Here is a 23,998-nt window from a genome sequence, read left to right as displayed (position 1 = left end):
ACTTTATTCGTTCCTTTATTCGTTCAACCTTTTGGTTGATTGACATACGTGTATTGACATACACCTCCGAGCTTACTCTACCATTTAGGAATGCAGTCTCTACATCCATTTGTTCAATAACTAGACCCATTTGACAACAGTACGATAGTAATATTTTTAACGTCTGCATCTTTGCTACAGGAGAGTATATGTCATCCATTACATCTGTTTGTTGAAATCCTCTTACGACTAACCTAGCTTTATATCTCCCATCGGATTTTCTTGTGTAAATCCACTTTACATCCAGAACTTTTTTTCCTAATGGCTTATCAACTAATATCCACGTTTTATTTTCATTTAAACATTCTATCTCCCTATCCATGGCCTTTTTCCAATTTTTGCATTCATTACTTTCAATCGCCTCCTCAAATGTGGACGGAGCATCTACTTTACAATAACTTGCATAGATATTATTATCATATATATTTCCTGGGTATCTAAATGGATTTCTTTTCTCGCGGTTAGATCTACGTGGTATATTCTCAGATTCAATCTCAATTTTAGAATCCTTAATATTTCCTTTAACTTTTTCTTGTTCGACTTCTTCTGCGCTTTCAAAGCTATCTTCCGGTAATTTGTCTTTTGCACACTCTTCGTTTTCCTCATCTGATTCTTCTAAGCCGATACATTTAACATCCTTTTCTACAATATCGACATGTCTCGCAACTATTATTTTATTGTTTATAAGAACTCTATAGCCAACTTCATTATAGCCTACTAAAATCCCCATTTCTGCTTTTTTATCCCATTTAGAGATTCTTTTTTGTTCTGGTTTTCTCACAAAGACTTTACTTCCGTATAATCTTAAATTTGCAACATTCGGTTTTCTTTTAAAAAATATTTCATACGGTGTTTTTTTCTATCGTTTTTGCCAATATGCGATTCTTCAAATAGACAGTTGCACACATTATTTCAGGCCAGTATCTTTTGTGTACTTGTGCTTCTGCCAATAGACAACGCGCCATATCCATGATTGTTCTATTGAACCGTTCCGCAGTTCCATTTAACTCGTGTACATACGCTGGACAATTATTAATAATGATACCCTTTTCTTTGGCAAAATTATAAATCTTATAATTCAAATATTCCTTTCCGTTATCGCATCTCAAAAATTTTACCTTTTTACCTGTTAAATTTTCACTTTCATTTATAAACTTAACTAGACTATCAAAGACTTCTGCTTTCGAGTTTATACAATAAATTTTTGCAATCTTACTATAATCATCTATGAAGGATACAAAATATTTTTCTCCATTTATACCGGTTATTGGAAAACTACCACACACATCCGTATGGATTATCTCTAAAATATCCTTCGCTCTAGTCCTATTATTTTCGAACGGTAAATTATGCATTTTATTTTCTATGCACGTCCTACATTTTATAAATCCTGTTTCAAGTTCATTTGGGATAGCCGTCAGCAATTGCTGCTTACATAACGTATTTAAATAACTAAAATTTACATGAACTAATTTTCTATGCCACTTTTCTTTCTGACTCATGGTCTTTGTACTATCAGCAATGTATTTTACTTTACTTTTCATTTTATAGGTTCCTTTTTCTTTACATGCTACTGCTGTAACCTTACCATTTCTATCTATAATTTTTGATAGATTTCCTTTTGAAATAATCGTGTTATTCTCACCCAGTTAGCCAAATGCCTACTCGACCAAATCCTGCTCGAAGCAGAAGAGTTATGTATTTCGTACCAAACCCTGCTCGAAGCAGAATTTGGAACTCCTGTGCTTTGATTGTGACACCAAAGTGTGTCGTGAAATTCATAAGGAAATGCGGCGGCAGATGTTTGTCACATCCATGCGAAGCCTACAGGTAAAATTCCATGCGGCATCATGCGGCATGGGAGCCAAACTTTGACTTCGTTATAGAGGGCAGGTCCGTCGCACTAAGAACGGACGTAACCTTGTTCTAACAGTAAATATCGGTAAAAATTGAAGTAAATCTTCCTGTGTAGGGTGGGAAAAGGTATTTTATTTAAGTTTCAATGCGTAATAAAGATAAAGTGATGCGTAAACACCACAATGTGTCGTGAAAGACAAAGCGCCGTGTTGTATAATTCGAAGAGCGTACGTGCGAGAAAGAGAGAGAGAGAACGAGCGCGAAGAGTGTGCGTGCGAGAGAGAAAGAAAAGAGCGCGAAGAGTATGCGTGCGAGACAGAGAGAGAAAAGAGCGCGAAGAGTGTGCGTGCGAGAGGAAGTGAATTCGAAGAAGATTGAAAGAAGAATAAGGAAAGGGATGACGGAATATTTTTAATGTGTATTAATTTTTTATTTCAATTGAATTTATTTTCAAATTGTTACAATTAGTATAATTGTAATATAATTTAATATAATTTAAAATATATAATATAATTTAAAATATATAATTTAATTTAAAAAGTCAATTAAAAAAGCCAATTTAATTTAAAATATGATTTAATATAATTTAAAATTAGCACTAAAAAGTGCTGTTTGGAGCACTGAAAAGTGCTGTTTGGTGTTTTTTTTTTTATTTTTTATTTTTCTTATTTTCAGTGGAGGGAGGTTAAATGCGTTACGCACAACTTCTCGGGGCCATTCCAACCCCGAGAAAGTGTGGGACTCCCCAAGCGATCGCCCCCCGTTTCAGAGGGGCGATGTGACAGCGAGGGTTTACCCACTAAAACTCCTCCCTCCACTTGCGCCCCCGGTTACTCTGCCTGCTGCCAGGGGTTAACATACCTCGCCGTACTGCCCGACGGCTTCTTGTGCCGGACCCTTTCTTTGCGAGCTTTCAGGACCACTCGCATCGAATCTTGAAATTCGAGGCGAGTGGGCCTTGCGAAAGATCTGCTTTCGCAAACTGCATCTGCAACATTATTTAAGAAAGATTATTTACACGGTCATATTAAGCTTATTAAGTTAATGTATTAAGCAATAAATAATTCTTACCGAAAAGGGCCCGCACAATTTTCGTGGGACACAATGGTTGGCAACTGTCCGTGCCAAACCACGTGTATGAGGGTAGGAGGCTGTCTGCGACAGCCTCTCTAAAAGAGGCACTCAGTGCCTCTTTTAGATTGTACCCTCCTACATGGGCAAAGAAGTCAACCTAAAAAATAATAAGTTATACCATTAATATATATACTCACACGTGTGTGCGCATATAGCAATGGAATAAATGCATACACTTACCACATTATTGTACTCCTGTTCGGAGCAGTTTTCGAAGTTGTCTACCTCTTCCCTCGTTTGAAGAGGTAGACATTCCGGCTTTCTCCCATAAGTACGAGGTTGCTCCCTTTTTTTCAATATTCTAGAAAGAAGAAGTAAATTTTGTTAAATATTGCCATCATACTGTAATTTCAATTTCTTAAATTACATACTGATCCATTTTCTTATCCAGGAGGTCCAGCTTTCTTGCGAGGTGTTCGTTCTGAGACATCAGTTTCGCGTTTTGCGACATCAGTTGCTCAAATTGGGATCTTGTGATGGTTGCGGGGGTCTGTGGTGTTATAGGACGTGGTGTTATAGGAGGTGGTGTTATAGGACGTGGTGGTAAATAGGACGTGGAGGAAGCAGACAAATCTATTGGGGAGGAGGTTGGTGGTGGTATGGGAGGAGGATTGAGCAACGATGTCGACTTTGCTCCATGACTCTCCGGCGAATCGGCCTCCAGAAGTCTCTGGAGCTCCTCATCGGAGTTAAGAGCACTCGCTGGTTGAAAGGGGCGTTTCCGTCGCCGAGGCTCCCCATCCGACGAGGTGGTCTTATACCTCGCCGGCTTCTGGATTGTCCTCTCTGGTCGACGGTTTGGAATCTGAAAAACATATGAAAAATAATATAATGATATACCGATAATATATACAATATTTTAGATTAATTATATGATACAGGAGACTGAAACTTACCTTTTCCATTGCCTCAATTGTCTACGAAATTCGCTTCTCGAAATATGATCTTCTTTATGGGATGCACGATAGCGAATGACCGTAGCGAGTTGCATTTTTCTGCATGCGGTCGTTATAAACAAATGACATTCAAATTCCGCGCCAACTGTGCGCATGCCCTTAAGGATCTAACACAATAATACGCGTAAATATTAATGCACACATTATTAATTTAATTAATTTAATTCTTAATTTTTAATTTTAATTCATTAATTTCTTTTAAAGCTATAATATGTATAACTTTTAATTTATGATGCGCGTATGTTAGGTGTTGCGCGTTACGGGATCATGCGCAGTGCAGTTTGCGACACCAGACCGGAAACAACACCTCTCACGACGAAGGTGCCGGTGTTTCGACACGCGCTCTGATTCCGTCTTGTTTTTAGTGATTCCTTTGTTAGTTAATTACTAATTGTTAAGTTCGTGAATTCACTCTGAAGCAGTGAAGACTGGATGAGCAGTGGATTTGAAGGAAGGAAGGATAGAAGCAGAGAAGACGCCAGATAAGTATTGCCACGTGGTATTGTTACCAATACAGGTAACACATTATTATATATTTTGTATATTCTTTATTCAGTTTTCTTTTATCCCCATGGATCGTAGATATTTGAAAAATTCGGTTTCGCGAAAACCGTATAATAAATTAAGCGATAGGCAAAAACGAAGTATTCGGCGCGAAATAACCTTAAATTTGAGGAAGTATTCACGTGACAATGAATTACAAAGTCCCCCTAATGTTGATAATCTGCAGGACATTCCCAGCATGTCTTCCTTATCCGTGCCTGTCAGTAATAATAATAATAATGAAAGTCTTCTTAATATTCCCACCACATCTTCATTTACGCATGATTCCTCTTCTACCTCTTCATGCGATGATGTGGTTTGGGAGTCCGCTGGTACTGTTTCAGAAGTATCATTTCGTGATCGTTTGGCATCTTGCTTTGTGGACAATAATTTAACGCACACTCAGGGGAACAACATCTTATCTCTTCTACGTACCCATTCGTGTTTTTCTAGTTTGCCGAAAGATATAAGAACGCTCATTGGTACACCACGTACCAGTGTGGTCACCTCTGTGGTAGAACCAGGAGAGTATGTTCATTTTGATGTAGAGTTGAAAATAGTTAAACAGTTATCTCAATGTTCTTCAGTAATTCCTGAAGAGTTGCAATTGGATTTTCATGTGGACGGATGTAGTTTAGATAATTCCAATACAATTCAAATTTGGCCTATTCAAGTCAGAATTGTAAATATCTTAAATAGTAAACCCATTGTAGTAGGGATTTATAAAGGCACCCAAAAACCCAAGGATTGTAACAGTTATCTTCAAAAATTTGTCTCTGACATAAACTTGATAATTTCAAATGGAGGCATTACGTTCCACGAGAAAAAAATTCCAGTCGTATTAAGGTGTTTTATTGCTGATGCACCAGCTCGAGCCTTTATACTTCATCACAAAGGCCATATGTCTCATCGACCTTGTTCCAAGTGCAAAGTTTGTGGTACACAGGAAAGAGGACGTCAGGTTTTCAATGGTATTACACATCCTTTACGAAGTGATGAAGAATATACCAGGTGTTCCGATGAGGATCATCATAAAGACGGTCAAAGTCCATTAGCTTTGATGCCAATAGGAATGGTATCACAGGTGCCATTCGAGTATATGCATCTCGTATGTCTAGGTGTCATTAAAAAATTATTATCTGCCTGGGTGTGTGGCAAATATTCTCCATTTTCAAAATTATCTTCTCGACAAATTTTCACAATCTCAGAGAGAATGAGAAGGATCAATAAATATTGTCCATCCGAGTTTGCAAGGCGTCCTAGATCAATAGATTTATTTTCCAAATTTAAAGCAACAGAATTTCGGCAATTTCTTTTGTATACTGGTCCAGTTGTCACCTATGGAGTGCTGAAAGATAATGTATATCGACACTTCTTGTTTCTGCACAGTGCGATAAGAATAATGGTTTCACAGGTTTTTGTTAGCAAATATTTAAAGTTTGCAGAAGGAGCTTTGCAACAATTTGTTCGTCGTTGTGAAAAGTTCTATGGCCCAACTTTTAATTCTTATAATGTCCACGGTCTTCTCCACTTGGCCGATGACGTCAGACGTTTTGGTACATTAGATTCATTTTCAGCTTTCCCGTATGAAAGCAACATGTCCATTTTTAGAAAATATTGCAGAAAGCCAGGACAACCCCTTCAACAATTTTCTAATAGAATGAGAGAGATAGAACATCATGGCAGTAATAAGGGAGGAGGTGATTCTTCAACCACCATTCAGGCATCTATGATGTTTCATAATAGTTGTGGTGCTATTTCTTACCGCAAACTTCAAATTCACAGCTTATTGCTTGGCACAGACGAGCACGATAATTGCTGCATTTTACACGATGGCACAGTTTGTATAATTTCATCTATTAGTCCCCATGAAAATTCTTTTCGCTTAGGTGTACAAAGATTTCTACAAGTTGATGTATTCTATGATATCGCCTTGTTATCTCCAGCACTAGAAATTTTTAAATGCGATACTTTGAGCACTGAAATAACATATGTTAGCCAGGAAGATGTTAGGGCAAAATGTTACCGAATGCCATTGGAGGCCATGAACGTTTCCAACGAATCGTCGACAGATGAAGAAGACGATAACATATTGGGAATGTCCCAGTGGGTTATCGCTGTGCTGGTTCATTGTGAAACAGTATAATTTATTCCAAGTTGCACATCGTACATTACATATTTCTCGTGTTATGATAAATTGTAATGTTATTATATATAGATACGAGAGAAATAAGATACGCATGGAAAACAAATAACTTTATGTTATAATCAATAATATCTTCCGTGCAGTATTGTATAGTATTATTTTAGTACTCTAAACTTTATATAGTACTCACAAATATTTTTAATTATTTCAGATACCTATTTTTCCGAGAATGCTTTACTACCAGGATTACCACCGAAAGTAATTTGGAACAAATGTCAAAACAGTATTATTATGAGTTGATTAATGAAATGAAATGTTACCCCGATACAATGCTGTATCCTTGGCTAGCAGCTAAATTAAATCAGCTTCAATTAGATGTCTACATACATAATTTTTCATTAATATATCTATTCCAAGAACAAAAGGTAAACAAAAAAGAAAAAAGGTAAACAAAAGGATATTATATTCTTAATAACAGAACATGAACAGTTAGGAACACAGGCTTGGTTGGATGCCTATCATCTATCATCTTTATTTGCTTCGAGATCCTGTCTGCACTGTGCTGTGTAGTGTAACGTTGACCTCCACTCGCCGCGTAGGAAGGCGGGGGCGGGGTCCACTCCGGGAATTTATGGGCTCAGAGGCCGGGCCGCGTACGGCCGTGAATACGCGGTCCTCCCGGTACTAACCGATTCTCGAAGGTTCTCGGAAATCGGGAAGAGCCTACTGCTCGGGCGCCAGGCACCGGACGGGTGCCACGCGAAACGAGAACGAAGTCCGCCCTTAGCCGAAGCTGAGGGCGGGAGGTGAACCTTCGGGAACCGCGAGAAGGTCGAGAGGCGCGAGAAGGGCCGGGGGTTCGGACACGGAAGGGAACGAGGACAGCCCTCACGGCAGGGCGGATCGCGCAGGTGGAAATATCGGTAGTCAGACTGGGCTCTACAATTTTATTGGCGTCGGTGGTTTTACAAAGCCGCGGCCACGTGGCCGCACCCGAGAGCCCGCGCTCTTCGTACACAGTTTGCGGTAAGGTGGAGGGTTCGCAACGCGCTGTTGTCGATCGGTAAAATACGCCGCGGGGGTGCGGTAGATCGGCACGAGAATAGCCCCTCGCCGAAGCGTGGGTTTCGCGGCACGCAGGTGGTCGGCGCGATCACGGTATGACTGTCGCGGCGCGGTTTCGGTTCCGACGGACGGCGAACGCTCGGCGAAAACTTCGCGATAGACTATGCGACGGCTCGATAGGAATAACGCGAAATGTAACGTAACAAACAGATGGTTGCAAACGATAACGGCGGCAGCTCCTCCGAGGAAGACTTCCGCGCGATATTTTTCCGGGAACTCGCAGCCGAGACTCAAGGTACCGGTGAATTCGGTACTAGCGGACTGTCCGAGGCGAGAAGCGCCTCGGCGCGCGAAAACTCGGGGAACGAGACGCGATATTATGCGTCCGACGGGCGATCCGCGAGCTCGCGTTGCCGCGAGGGCACGGGATCGTCGTCGGCCGACCTCGTTTGTTCCCCGACAGAGCCTGGCGAACCAACTCGCGAAAAATACACGAAAAGGGTCACTTAAGGGACTCACCGTTCCTGTCGGTACTACTTCCGCCTTCTGTCGCGGTTCGGCCCGCCTCGCTCGGGATGGTCTACCGGGTGTTCGGCTCTGGCTTCCTATCGGTATCGAGATCGTGGTCCCGCGGTAGCTCGATATTGGAATTGCACGCACTTCGCGTGGACGGTAATCGGGACGAGTTTCGATAGAGCCGGTTACACGGCGGTCCGGGCTGGTTCGGTAATTTTCGAAACACGATTCCGTACGGAAGTCACCGCGACAGTAATTCGGCCTAGTCCGTTCGCGTTACGGCAGGGTCCTCGCATCCCCACTCCTGGCCGTAGCCCGGCTTTTCCTCTAATAGGGCGCGCGTCTGGCGCGAGATTCGGAACTCGCAGGATCGTGCCTACGTCGGGTCCTTGGGCCCCAGACCTTACGCGAAAATCATTCCGAAATTGACACGCGGGGCAGATCGGTGACCTACCCCGGTATGGAGAGGGGGGGGGGGGGCGCCTACACCACCCTCGCCGAGGCCCCTTGCAATTGGCTAGGTGAGGCGACGGCAGGACCGCGAAATAGGTTGTCGGATGGTCGACAGGGGCCTTCGTCCCGCTTCGTCACCTCCGGGTTGTCTGGCCCGTGTGTGGCGTCGCCCATTCCTCGTTATTACCGGTGCACCGGATTTGCGTAATGGCCATGGTTTGGCGTAGGTGGTCCCGCGAAGCGCTGTGCCCTTTCTTCAGGTCGGCTGGATGCCGGGGCGCCGCTCGCGTACCTGAAACTTGCCGGGCTCGGCGTGCGCGAAAGGGTGAAAGTACGCGTTTCCTGTTGATTCGGGAGTTCCTCGGGGAGCGCTTCCTAACTTATCGAAACGTGGTTCTATTCGCGACAACGTGTTTTACGGCAGTCCGGTCCCTTCGTTCGGTTGTTAGGGACCCTTAAGGGTGGCGGGGTTTGTGCAACGTCACAGTAGTTATAATTGAAGACATTTCATCTCATAAGTGGAAATGGCAAAGTGAGTATATACATTATCCTAGAATTAAAAAAAATTTTTTTTCTTCCAAATATATCGATTGTACAATGAGAACAGAACACATATCCATATCACGTTCTAATGTAAGGCCCTTTTTGTTTGTAGGAAGGAGAAACTTCAAGAGTGGTGTGCTGTCCGTGTCCGCTGATGAGAGGAAGCATAACAAAAATAAATAAATAAATATATTGTTAATAAACTCTTCTTAAGCGCCCCCATACCTTATTTTCCATTCGAGGGTTTTATTTCCATTATTTTAAGATTTGAATATTTATTTTTTATTTTATAACAGTTTTGTTATGATAATTGAATTTTATATCATTTTTATTTCCTTCGTGTAACTTGTACAGTTCATTTTTTAAAATTTTATTGTCTATTCGTTTTCTTTCTTAAGATTATAAATATGAAACAAATAAATTTATATAATACAAATATATGTAAAATAAAAATAAATTAAGATTAAAATAAGTACGTTTGTAAATTCAATTTTCCCTCTCGTCGTTTATTCCGATTTTTCCCGATATTTACTTTCAGAACAAGGTTACTCCTTTCTTATTGCGACGGACCTGCCCTCTATAACGAAGGCTGATCGAAGCGAAAGTGTGGCACGAACAGGCACGAATATGGCGTGGCAGATTTTCTACTGGAATACATATGGCAATGCGGCGGCAGATAGATGGCACTTCCGTGTCAAATTTTAGTGGCAGATTCAAAGCATTTTGCTTACTGGGCAGTTATCTTACCGTAAATTATCAGATTTGAATGCATATCCTTTGCATAAAACACATTTTTCATTAGTACCTCATTTCTCTTGCCAAATGTTTCGAAATCGCTAACTACATTCCCTATTTTTGTTGCTTTTACAACGCTATTGTCTCCTAAATATATTTTTACAGGTTCTTTGAGCTCAGTATATTCCTGAAAGTATTCCTCATTATTTATTATGTGGTCAGTGCACCCACTATCTAATATCCAATTTATTTCGCATTTACCTAACCTATTTATTTCGCTGGTATACGCCGCATTTGTCGTTGCTATCCATGCGCTCGTACCAGCGTTGCTCTGATGTTGATTTCCCCGATGTGCGCCTGTTCCTCGCTGGTTTCGAAAGTTCCCGCGCCCTCTGTTGTATTGTCCTCTTCCAACTCTGCCTTGGCCACGACCACGTGTTGACCCACGCCATGAACTGCCGTTGTTTCCCGCTTGGCCGACATTTTGACAATCTCGTGCGAAATGACCAGCTTTTCCACACTTGAAGCAACCTTGCTCTTGTCTGTTTCTATCCACAGCAAATGCATTCGATCTTCTTCCACTTTGTTCGTCTTTCAGATTTTTCATTTCAATCATCTGTATTTTATTCTTCACATACGCCGCCGTTTGATCCTCTTCCTTTAGGGCATCAATCAAATCACCTATGTGACTGTACGATTCCGGTGTCACGTAATAATCAAGAAGAAAATATAAAAAAAAACTTTATTGCTCAACCGGAGTTGAGTACCACTGAGTTAGTTACAAAGATTATTACAATGATTGAAATACACGGAGAACGTACGTAGGCGATGCTAAAACAAAAACTGAACGCTCGTGCCCTGGGGCGGCGGCCTCTTATACCGTCGGAGACAACTGACCGCTGAGGATATTTGATCCCTTCTTATCAACAGGACTTCTCCGAAGGTGGTGCCGTGTGCAACGAAGGTGTTGCCGTGTGCAACGGGCCATAATCAGGTGTGGTCCCTGTGACACCGGCAACGTGTTCAACATGTAGTTCAATTTCTCTTTTTCCTTTACTGTAGCGCCCGCATTTTTCAACTCATTTATTGCCTTTTCAAATTCACAAAAAAATGTCGCTGAATCACTATAGTTATCCAGCTTCATTTTTTCCAATCTATTCCTGCACACAATCTGCAGTGCCGTCGATTCCTTCAAGTACATCTCGTCAAATTTCTTTATTATATCAAATGCGGTTTCTTCTTCACCGACGAATTCCAACTGCTTATTCGTGATTGCACTATATATATAGTTAATTGCTTTCAGATCATTTTCATCCCAGTCATCTCCGTCTCCTACGACTTTTTTTCGGTTTATCGCTTCATCACATTTTAAAAATTTTAAAAACACTTTTATACGTTTCTTCCACATACTGTAGTCCTCTCCATCAAACACTGGTATTGTAATATCGTTTTTAGTCATCTTTCTTCCTTGCTCGTTCTTGAATGTTCCTTCGTTTTCTCTGTTGAGGATTAAGCGTGGAGAGAACTTCGTGTTAAGACGCCGATGTCGAGCGATACGCCGCGCCCGTGTTTTTGTCGATTCCCGGTATCGCGCTCGTGACGCATGATCACGTGATTACCGAGGATCACCGTTATTCGCTCGCATTACCTCGTCGCTTAGACTCGTTCTACCAACCGCCTGATTAACACGCTTTGTATCGCGCCCAGTTCTTGCAACTCTCGTTTATTGTAGCCATTCGAAATCGACCACCGGTTCGACTCGATCGCGCGCCCGCATTAGTTTACGCGAATTCAGAAGAATAAATCACGGTTGTACAGCCACGTGCTCAGTCTCCACAATATTTCTTTTGATTCCCTCCTCCTGCTCGCGCTTCCTGCACCTATTCCCAATCCGGCCTCCCTTCTGTGTTTGCCCCCGATCCTTTCGAACTTTCCATACAGTCCACTCCTCACCATTTTCGTTCCGGGGTCCCAAACATATTGGTCTTTTTTTTTTTTAATTTTTTTTTTAATTTTTTTTTTAATTTTTTTTTTTTGGATAAACAATTGTTTGAACAATTCAATGAACTTTTTATACATCCCATATATCCTGTTCAGGATCGTTAATGTCCTCTGTGATTTCCATTTCATCCTCTGTTTCCTCGTCAGATCCAGTTTTTTGTTTTTTTTTTGAGTCTATGTCCGGTTCGTCAGCCTCCCCAAGGAATCTTTTGTTTCTCAAGAAAAAGTCTTGATGTCCTGCCATCCAAAGATTTCTCGCATTAACTTGCCTATTAATCGTTTGTTCTCTACTAAAAGTGGTTGTAGAATCTCTCACTGCCAGATAAGATTTGCCTGATATGAAAGTTAGGAATGATTCACCATCATCAATCTCATCCCTGTTATCTTCTAAGTGCTTTATTGATCTAACAGGGGCATTTTGGTTTGTAAAAGTAGAGAGTCTGTAACCATCTAGTAAAAGATAGAGGGGTGCCGCATAATCTTTTTCTGGTGTATTAGAGAGGGGCAACCCATATAGATAGTAACTATTTTCTTTTGATTGATATCTAAAAATTCCTTTTTTGGCTCTCAGATCTATTATTTGGCCTTGTATAGCAAATTCATACCTAATGTTTCTTACATCTAGTGGTGATTGAAAAGCGAAGCAATAGTAAAAAGCAGCAACTCCACAATCCCAGTCGTTCAACATTCCCACTAAGAGGTCCCTGCAAGTCTTTGACATTACTCTGTTCTCCTTGGTATATCGTATGAAAATCTTGTTTTCCCAGTCGAAAATCCCCTGAGTAATCTTAGTTTTCAACTCCTTACGGTTTGCTATGTAAAAATGGACTTTGTGTTTTATCAGTCTCTTGAAATTGAAATGATTCACCATTTTCTTGTGTCTGCACTCTATCTCTTCAGGTATTGGGTCTGGGTAAGTTCTTTGTATTGGTAAATATATTGATTGGTTTGTGACAATTGAGCTGATGTTTCCTTTGTTGTCTATATATGGTTGAATGAAGCTGCAAGGTCTATATTCTGAGTCAGCCACTATATGTAATGCCCCTGCTGTGCCGATGGGTTTGGTTTGTGATATTAAGGCATTGAATTCTGGTGCAGAGCAATTTATTGACAAGTGTGGCTTTATGTGCAACATGTCTCTTATCTCATTCTTCATTCCATGATATGATCTACTGTATGTGCCTTGCATTCCCCACCTACAATAAACAGCTATCTCTCTTAAGCAGTCTATCAGTTCTTCTATTGTGGTGTAATTGGTTGTGACTTTATTTATTATAGCTCCATTATGAACAAAACTTCCTCTTATATCGTTGAACTTAAAATTCACTACTTCTCTTCCTTCATACACAACAAAATTTGTGCCAGATAGGTTTTCCATCCTCCTAATTTTTATCCTTCCAGGCACTGGAGATGTTTTTAAACCATTCGATTCACTTTCAGAACTTATAGATTGCCCATATATGACTTTCATCCATTTAATGTAATTGGTCTCAATAAGATCAGGATTTTTGAGATAGTTACTCAACTCCTTGCCTAAACATGTAGTCTCATTAATTATTTTCCTCATCAATTCAACATCAAGGTTGGAGTGGACATACTCATATTGTAAATTCTTCCCAAATTTCTCAAGAACCACTTGAACCAAAGGGGATTTTCTCATCTCTTCTGTAGCATATCCTGTCACAACAAAATTAGTGTGAGTTAGAGCATGTTTTATAGAGGCGGTTATTTCCGAACTACCCGTTAATATTGGTAAAACTCTCCTCTTGGAGTCCATTTGGTTCATCAGAACTCGTATTTGAGAAGACAAAGACATTTTACCAGCCAACGTCAATTTTGACAAGTCCCTTATTTCTTTAAGATCTGATTCAGTAACTCTTTTATATGGTGTAGTAAAGTCGGGCATTAATACTTGCATCAAGGCCTGATCTCTTATGCTTGGGTCAACATTTATAACGGGAATTCTAGTGCTTACCCTTTTTCTTTCTAGATTGGGGGTTCCCCATTGAATGTGAACTCTATTCCAATTTATTGAGTAATAGGACTGAACTTCTTTCCTATGTTGCACCATCAATACATTGAGCACTTCTTCTGTCTCTTCTTTAGTATCTTCAGCCCTTTCAACCCACCTCTCTATGGCTTCTTTCTTGCACAGTACTCTCCCATGATAATGTGTGTCTTCAATGTGTTTATTGTCAATGTGATATAAGTGTTTTGGCATGCCACAATTAACTGTTTTTTGGAGATCAACACTCAAAGGGTATTTTAATGACATCATACTCATTGTGGAGCTCAAAGGGTTAGGATCTTTTAAGCATTTGGAGGCTCGTTCCAACAATTTCAAATTGAACTTTGACCAACTGCAACTTTTTCAATTCTCGGTTCTCACTATTGTTAATCACAACCATCGGCCTGTTACCATGCGGACTATACAACCACGGACTGCTACCATGTTAACAATATAATAGTTATTTAATGAGAATAATAGAATAGTTATTTAATGAGAATAATCTTTGGCGCTACACATACTTCTGTCTCTACACAACGACTACAACCTCGTGTCCTCCGCGTTTCTTTCCTGTTACCCATACGCTTGTTTTTCGCTCCGATATGCGTACACGCTCCATTCCGCGATGCTCTGGAGTGAGTGCCTATCATTCTCTCTCTCTCTCTCTCTCTCTCTCTCTCTCTCTCTCTCTCTCTCTCTCTCTCTCTCTCTCTCTCGTTCATTCGTACAAGATAAATGTATTCATCTTTTCACAGTTATTTCGGACGTAAAAACGACGTTTCAGGAAAGACGTCCTAAAGACGTCTTTTTGGGACGTAAGACGTTCAGACCAAAAATGGACGTAAAACAGACGTCTTTAAGACGTCGCGTGCTATCTGGGGAGTGTTCTTATCTTATCGGAGGAAAAAGGGGCGCTTTTCCTTATCTCATATAGAAATAGTTTCAGAGGAAAAGCGGGTGGTCTTCCTAATCTTACGACCAAGTGTTCCTATATGAAATATAGGTTCTGGTTGAGATTACGGTGTCACATTCCCCCCTTTTTAGACTGTTTTTCCCCCTGAAAAACTATTTTGTAAATTTAACGCGCTTGGGTCTCTCTATGAGTCTAATGGTTGGTTCTTGGAATTTCACGGTTGGGGTTCTATGTACGGGTCTGAAGAAGTCTTCGTCTTCTGGTGGAGCAGTCGAGATTGTTGTTTGTCGTCTGTCGCCTTCAATGGTGGCTTTGCTGGAGATGCAGCAAATGTTTAGGGTCAGTCCTCCGCAGGTCTTGAGCAGGTGGAGGGCCCCACATTTGTTGAGCCCGTAGATGAAACAAGCTGCGATGCCGGTGTATCCTGTCCATTGGAGTATGGACCATCCGGTTGACGTCCACGTTATGATGCGTTTCATATTTCGGAACTTGCTTATTTTATTGTCTAGGCTATCTAGTGAAATTTCGAAATCGGTGTATGTTCGTGTGAGAGTAGGTGCTTGTGGCAGCGTGTTACGTCCCAGGTAGGACGGATTATGATTTTTATGAGATAGGACGCAGTTTTGAACCTACCTGCATTCACCGGCTACGGTTCGGGAAATTGAGGATTGTTTAAATAACTTGTATTCTTATTTTCCAAAACAAACAAAATTATTGATTTATTCAAAATTAGGTGCTGAATCAGAAGTTTTAAACATGATTTGACAAATAGAGATTATGTGTAGTTAACGCATAAACTAGATAGCTTACAAATATTTCGTTCAATAATAGTAATGTTAATTTACCGAGTTGTTGTGTTCGCTTCGTGGTGTGGACACCGCAAGTCCACAAGTCGCAGGTTCCGTAGATCGCAGTTACCGCAGGTCGGGAATACCGCTAATCGCAGTTGCTGCGGTTCGCAGGTCGCAGGTTGCAGCTTTCACCAATTCCAATTATCACTGGTTTTGAACTTTATAAAACTTTCACTGAATTTGAACTTTATTAAAAACTTTATTAACACTGAAATTGACACTATAACGGACTGGTCCGGTCTAAACTTTATGACAGAATGATTTGTTACGTTTTAATTACGGAGTTTCGGGGTTTATTTCGCAGGGAGAAGGAGGTGAGCTTATAGGGAAAAAAAAGGAAAGAAAACTGTTAGTTGATAAATAAAATATGTATATTAAGAAGAAGAAACTGTTTTATATATACAAATGTGTGTGTAGTGTGTGCGTGAATGTTCGTGTTTATAAAAGAAGTGTTAATGTGTATGTGTGCTTAAATAATAGGTGATATTAATGTAGGTAAGGTATTATCGCTTATTATAAAATTTATTACGCGTGGGTCATAGGCTAGATGCACGTCGGTGGGGGGAGAAGCTAGGACAGGGGACGGCGTGGGGATCAGCTTCCATGGTATAGGCTCCGAAAATGTTATTGGGATTAATTTCCATGCGGGCCGGAAATAATCATCAAAGTTTTCTGGGGGTTCTACGTGTTGATATAATGCCTTTGTTAGTTTTTTTAACTGGTGTTTCCTTCCTCCCCGCTTAGTCTTACGCGACTTACACATCTAAAAAAGGACTTTATTAGTTATATGGAGTATTGCGGGAATTATAGGTAGTTAGCCAGGAGGTGCTGGCGAAGACCGCACCTTCTGGTGGATTTTGGAAGGTGCTGGCAAGGACCGCACCTTCGAAGGGTCTGGAGGAATCTGAGCGCGAGTGGCTCTTTGCCACTCGTATTTATACGGCCGTTTCCTCCATATTTGTATCTATTTTTGGATTTTTCTAGGAAATCTTCTTACTTGGTTTTGTTTTCGATTGTGTTTTTGTTTGTATGGTGGCGAGCTCCTTCGCAGGTGGCCACCTCGCGACGAGTACGTTCTGTGGTGGGGGCAGCTCCCGCTAAACGCGTTAAGCGTGAGCCGGGAGCGTCGCGTTCCCTTGCATGGGAACGTGACAGATTGGTCTTTGAAGTATTGGTTCCCTTTTATAGGATGGACAGTCCATTGTTTCAATAGGATGATTTGATCTTTTATCTAATGCGCGTCATTCTTACCATGGGATTAGTGTGCCTTCTTGGAACATGGCGCAACTGGACACACTTTCTGTTTATTTTTCGGGGTGACATCGATCTTTGCTGCGTCTCTCGCAGGAGGATAATTGGAATTGTTTTGTTCGCTATCTAATTTTCTAGAAATTTTAACGCCTATCCTAATCCTATTTATTTCCTTCTCCTTGCGTGACATTATTGGGTTTCAACAATAGTTCATAATAATTCTTTGTCTGAAGTTTTATTCGTTTGATTCTTAAGCGGTCGAATCACCGGACATGACACCGTCTTACTTCCTAGAATCTTAAGGCTTATCTTAATCTTATTTATTCTTCTCTCCTCGCGTGGCATAATTTTTATTTGAAGTTTTATTTGTCTTATTCATGAGCGATCAAACCACCGGACGTGACAAGCGTATCTCGAATGTCGTCGAGATTTACAATGTTAAATTTTGTGTTAAGTTTATGAACCTAGTTTGGTACATAGAATACGTCGTTGATGAGGAAGATACTGAATCTACAATTTTTGTTGAACCTATTGTGTAGGAGGGAAGATTTACAATCTTGTGCATTTGCAGCGCTATGGTTAGGTCCGTTTCTTTTACAAATGTAGTGCCCGTGGTCGTTGGTACAATGAGTTTTTAAGTATTGATGATCTACATATATACAGGGTGAGTCACCAAACGTTAGCACCTCAAATATCTTTGTTGTTTCTAAAGATACGTAAAATATGGTAAGGACAAAGTTGAATGGTACAATGGGGCTGACACGATGCAAAAGAAATTTTGTTTTTATGTCATTTTTTTGGAGATATCAAGGTCACCTTGACTTTTTTAAATGGAACCACCCTTTTTTAAACACCTACAATGATAGTCCCTTTCATTAAGAATTCAGTGACTATAATTAGTCCAAGGTCATTCAAGGTCAAGGACAGAAAAAACGTATAAAACTAAAATATGGAAGCAGAATACGTTTATCACGGTTGAGACTTGTGGGAAATAGTAAACATACTATGGTCGTAGTTAAAGTAAACATACTAAGGTCCTTCAATGTTATTCAGCATTCTTATTTACTATCAGTATGTTTCCAAACGCGATTCCGCTATGTTATATTCGATGACTGAAAAGTGTGATATGATCACGATTTACTGTGAATGTAGAAAAAATGCAGTGCGACTACTTTATGAAGAAAGGTACCCCGAGCGAAACACTCCTTCTAGACATACTTTCACTAATACGTACAGGTTGTTTCGAAGTACTGGAAGTGTACATGCAAGGCAGTACAAACGGAAGAATCCCACGACTAATGAAGACAATGAAATTAATATTTTAGCAGTTATAGCTGTCAATCCTCACGTGAGTACGAGAAAAATTGCCGGGGAAGCAGGCATAAGTCAAAGTAGCGTAATACGAATTCTGGCCCGACATAAATTTCATCCGTTCCACATATCGCTCCATCAAGAATTGCACGGGAATGATTTTCAAAATAGAATTAACTTTTGTCAATGAGGATTGCTTCAAAATCATTCATTTTTTTCTAATGTCTTGTTTACGGACGAAGCAACATTTACTAATCATGGCTCAATTAATCTACGGAACGCCCATTATTGGTCTGTGGATAATCCGCACTGGCTGCGAGAAATTGATCATCAAAGACAATGGAGCGTAAACGTGTGTTGTGGTATTTTGAACGACAAAGTAATTGGACCATATTTCGTTAACGGAATGATGACGGGACAGAAATACGCTCAATTTTTGCAAGAATATCTGCCAATTTTGTTAGAAGATGTCCGTTTACAAAATCGCTTCGATATGTGGTACCAACATGACGGTTGTCCTGCTCATTATGCACGAGTAGCAAGAGAAACGTTGGATTCTCGATATCCAAACCGATGGATTGGACGAGGCGGAACAGTTTCATGGCCAGCACGTTCGCCTGATTTAAATCCACTCGATTTCTTTTTATGGGGTCTGCTAAAAGAGACCGTGTACACGGATGCTCCAACAACAGTTGAAGATATGCGTCAGCGTATCATCACAGCATGTACGAATATCACGTCGGATACACTTATCAGAGTTCAAGATTCCTTCAGAGCTCGTTTACAACAATGTATCGACGCAGACGGCCATCATTTCGAACATTTATAAAATACAGGTATTCTGCTTCCATATTTTAGTTTTATACGTTTTTTCTGTCCTTGACCTTGAATGACCTTGGACTAATTATAGTCACTGAATTCCTAATGAAAGGGACTATCATTGTAGGTGTTTAAAAAAGGGTGGTTCCATTTAAAAAAGTCAAGGTGACCTTGATATCTCCAAAAAAATGACATAAAAACAAAAATTTTTTTTGCATCGTGTCAGCCCCATTGTACCATGCAACTTTGTCCTTACCATATTTTACGTATCTTTAGAAACAACAAAGATATTTGAGGTGCTAACGTTTGGTGACTCACACTGTATATAAGTTACGAGGCTAACCAATCTTAGATTCAAATCAACAAAGATTTCAATATTAACTAATAATAGAAACCATATTCCTGGGGTAACAACCCCTCGCCGGCCTCTCGCGTTGCTCGCAGCCCTGACTCGTAACAAGCGTTTAAAGTTTAAACGATACAAAGTGTTCGATTATTAATGGTAGTCATTGTACCGTGGTACGTATTTACGTATTATGGCTTGGCAACGTCGGACAAAAAGGTCGGCTATCCGAGCTTCGAATATAATTTCGAATAAAAGATACATCTGATTTTCATCTCTGCAGGGCCCGCTCTAGCGGTTACGACGCCCCGGGCAAACAAACAAATTGCCGCCCCTTTTTAAGCACTAAGCACCGCGCTGAACAAAATGACCTTTTTTTTAGCAAAATTGTCTGGCAAGGGTAGTCTGAAATTTTCTATTAATTGAATATTTAAAACATCAATATGTTTTAATGGCGCCCCTAAATTTTGGCGCCCCGGGCGAATGCCCGGGTTGTCCCCCCCCCCTAGGGCGGGCCCCGATCTCTGCCAAATACTTGTCACGAATAAATCCTCAAATACATCGTCTGGCCAAATCGAGCTTCGAATAACGAATAAAAGTTACGAATAAATTTCGCCGCGACATCTGAGTTCGAATTCATTCTGAAATTTATTTTTATTCGTCGACTAAAATCGGTCAGATACTCGGCGTCACCGAGTATCTACGAATAAATCCGTCGAATAAATGGTGGCGTTGTATCCGACTCTCGAATAAATCCCGAAGATAGCCAGAAAATCATCCGAGAGGCAATCGAATACAAATCTCGGAACCAGACGCTCGACGAATAAAGATACAGATAACTTCTCGCGATTCATCCGACTTCGAATAAAAACAAAAGATACAGAGTATCTGTATCTGAAAGCTATTCAAATAATTTTTTATTTAGATACTGCCCAACTCTGTTCTGAAGTAGGTGGTTTTCGTTGTATTGTCCAATAAATTCCACTCTTGTAGTCGCGATCCTAAAAGTTCTGCCTGGTCTTACGAAATCTCTTACGAGATCATTGAGATCTGACTGCGTTACTAAATGTGGTTCTTTTGAATAAATTGCAGTATATTCTTCACTTTCTTCTTTTTCTCCTTTTTCTTTTTCTTTTTTTTTTCGTCTTCGGTAGCGTCAAATGCCTCAGGTGTCATTGCAGGAGGTTTAGGCACAGGGAATTCTTCCGAAAGCATAACTGGCCGAATATCAGAAGATACATCCGGATACAGCATTTTTTTCTTTCGTTTTGCATTGAACCCACATGTTTTGGTTAAACAAAAATAACAGTCTGTCACGTGATTTGTAGGGTCCGTCCATATCATTGGTATTGCGAAAGGTATTTTCTTTTTATCACCTCTCATCCACGCTAGAAGACCCGAGGCACAACGCTGGCAGGAAGTATGAGGAGCCCAATCTTTATACTGATCCCCCAGTTTACATTGAAAATAATTTTCATATACAAATTTTAATTCACCACAAATATAACAGAAAGAGTCCGGCAGATTTGTACACCTTCGTGACATTGTACTATGTAAAATAATATCAATAAATAAATAAATAAATATATATGTCGGGGCGAGGCGCAGCGACGTAGCCCGATGGCAACGACGTGTAATGCTCGTTGTAATATTCTCTTATAACATTTGTTTTATTGTTTTATTTCTTTGCGGATTGTGGAAAGAGAGATGCGAGATAGGGTTCCGTGGAAATATGGCCTGGAGCCCTGTTGAACGTGACCACGGGTGGCGGAATAGCGTCTTTGTATTTTTGAGAATAGTTCCTCTTGTGAGACAAACTTATTTTTGTTGTCGTGTACATCTCTGTACACGCTTCTGATAGCCTGAGCGAATTTGAGTCGTAACAGGCCATACTCGGTTTCCAGAGCAATATCAAGAAGCGATCGACGTTGCGTTGTTTGTTTGAATGCTCGTGGCATTCTTCTCGTAACCTCGTACGGAGTCGCATCGCATTTTTTTGGAGTCAGATACGCATCGGAGAGACATAAAAGTAAAGACGTAGATATTCTGAGTGACCCGTGGACTCGTTAACGTGTCTCTCAGTCCTTTGCGAGATTTTATATTGTTTAAAGTGTGATCGAGTTGTGCCTCCGCGGTGGAATTTGTTCGTGTGATTGTGAACCGATCGTGTGAACAGAGCAATGAGCGCACCGTTTGAAAATACTGCCGACCAGCCTCCGACATATATATATATAAAATACACATACGCACGCTACACTATTAAAATACACTGCTAAATTACATTACTGAAATACATATATTATATGTACAAAAACTAAAATACTTAAATCTTTTTCAAGACGTTTTATTTCAGAGGTTTAATAGATGCCTTCTTCGAGGTTATATACTATAACTTGAATTTCTTGGAGATGTTGTGATAGGGACTAGTTTACTGTACAATGACTAAAATACTGCTTTTAAATTTTGCTATTACTTGGAATGACAAAAAAAATAAATTTAATTTATTACAAACACGTGGATTAGGTACATAGTGCACAATACAATTGTATATACGCACTAATATATAGAGTATAATATATATAAATTATATTTGGGTTGAAAATGTTCTGAATGTATGCATACAGGGTGTCCCGTAACTGGTGCTACAACCGAGCAGGGGATGATTCTACATGAAAAACTGAGTCGAAAATATAGAATAAAGTTTTTTGATACAAGGCTTTGTTTTCGAGAAAAATGAGTTTGAAAATTTGTCTACTGCGCGTGCACTCGGCTTACTTGCGGCTCAACGGGATTCGAAGAACGCTATTTTTTCAACAGGATGGAGCACCACCGCACTACAGTTGCGAAGTAAGACGTTTTTTAAGTGAAAATTATCAGTGCTGGATCGGTCGCAGTGGCAGAGTACCTTGGCCGCCACGATCTCCGGATTTGTCACCGTTAGATTTTTATTTGTGGGGTCAAGTGAAATCGATTGTGTATCGTGATGACATAACGAGCATCGAACAATTACAACAAAAAATTGTGATAGCGTTTGAACACTTAAAGCAACATAATAATTGCACATTACAAGAGGTTCGAAGGAATTTAATACGAAGAGCACAATTATGTCTACAACAACGTGGACAGCACTTTCAGCAATTTATGAATTAAACGAATTGCTCGAAGGTAATTCTAACATTGTAACCTCGACCTTTGATTTATTCGACGTATACAAACCTCGAAAACCTTTGCGAAAAAAGGTTGAGGTAATTCGGAATAAAGTTCGTTGAGCCGCAAGTAAGACGAGTGCACGCGCACTAGACAAATTTTCAAACTCATTTTTCTCGAGAACAAAGCCTTGTATCAAAAAATTTTATTCTATATTTTCGACTCAGTTTTTCATGTAGAATCACCTCCTGCTCGGTTGTACCACCAGTTACGGGACACCCTGTATATTGACTCCTGCTTCGAAGGTGAGGGGTCTTTTCTATGGCCTATATGTACCTAAGATTGTGCCACTCTCAAAAGAATAGGGACCACATGTTCTTAAGGGGGCCGGCAGGGTTTGAAATCCATATGCTTATGCATGGGTCAAAACCTTTTCAAACTATCGCTTCAATATTGCAATGAGCAGTTTAAAAGTGGTCACTTGTGTTTCCTAAAAGTCCAATTTATGTCTGTATAGAGCCCAAATTTCGAATTTCTACCTCATCGCGGAGTAATTAACAATATTCGGCAGAAAATTCGAATTCTGAAGCAAGTATGACGTCACAAGATGGCCGCCGCTGAGAGATTCTCTTAATTTCGCGAGATTTAGTGTTCGTATCGAAAAAAGGGCTCTATACAGACATAGCGAAGACATGTACAAACACGGTGGTATGCATTTTTAATTGATTACTTACTTATTTAAGACGTAAAATGACTAGAAAAAAAGGCACAATTTTGCGGTTCCGGTTACTAGCGCCACGGTCTCTCCGCGGCAAACACTGTACGTTGCGATAGAATACGGTCGATAATGCAGATCGATAGTACAGGTTTACGTATGTACGAAATGTATGCTGCCGAATATTGTTAATTACTCCGCGATGAGGTGGAAATTCGAAATTTGGGCTCTGTACAGACATGTATTGAACCTTTGGGAATGAAAATTGACCATTTATAAACTGCTCATTGCAATATTGAAGCGATAGTTTGAAAAGGTTTCTGACCCTTGCACTTGCCGCTACGCGGCTCGTAACGTCAGGCTTGTTTCGTACGCCTCGCGACCGGCGGCATGCTGCCGAATATTGTTAATTACTCCGCGATGAGGTGGAAATTCGAAATTTGGGCTCTGTACAGACATGTATTGAACCTTTGGGAATGAAAATTGACCATTTATAAACTGCTCATTGCAATATTGAAGCGATAGTTTGAAAAGGTTTCTGACCCTTGCACTTGCCGCTACGCGGCTCGTAACGTCAGGCTTGTTTCGTACGCCTCGCGACCGGCGGCATGCTGCCGAATATTGTTAATTACTCCGCGATGAGGTGGAAATT

General features: G+C 40.5%; 1 protein-coding gene across 1 annotated transcript; it reads left to right on the top strand.

Moving 5' to 3' along the window:
- Positions 1 to 4,655: 4,655 nt before the first annotated feature.
- On the top strand, positions 4,656 to 7,221 carry LOC143364129 (uncharacterized). Its single transcript, XM_076804627.1, has 2 exons — positions 4,656 to 7,100; positions 7,165 to 7,221. The coding sequence occupies exon 1, from the start codon at positions 4,729 to 4,731 to the stop codon at positions 6,673 to 6,675; it is 1,947 nt and encodes a 648-aa protein (XP_076660742.1). The 5' UTR covers positions 4,656 to 4,728; the 3' UTR covers positions 6,676 to 7,100; positions 7,165 to 7,221.
- Positions 7,222 to 23,998: the final 16,777 nt, after the last annotated feature.

The sequence above is a fragment of the Halictus rubicundus genome, unplaced genomic scaffold, assembly GCF_050948215.1.
Source record: "Halictus rubicundus isolate RS-2024b unplaced genomic scaffold, iyHalRubi1_principal scaffold0292, whole genome shotgun sequence".
NCBI lineage: Eukaryota > Metazoa > Arthropoda > Insecta > Hymenoptera > Halictidae > Halictus > Halictus rubicundus.
Note: the sequence above shows the minus strand (reverse complement) of the source record. Positions and strands in the feature narration are given on the sequence as shown.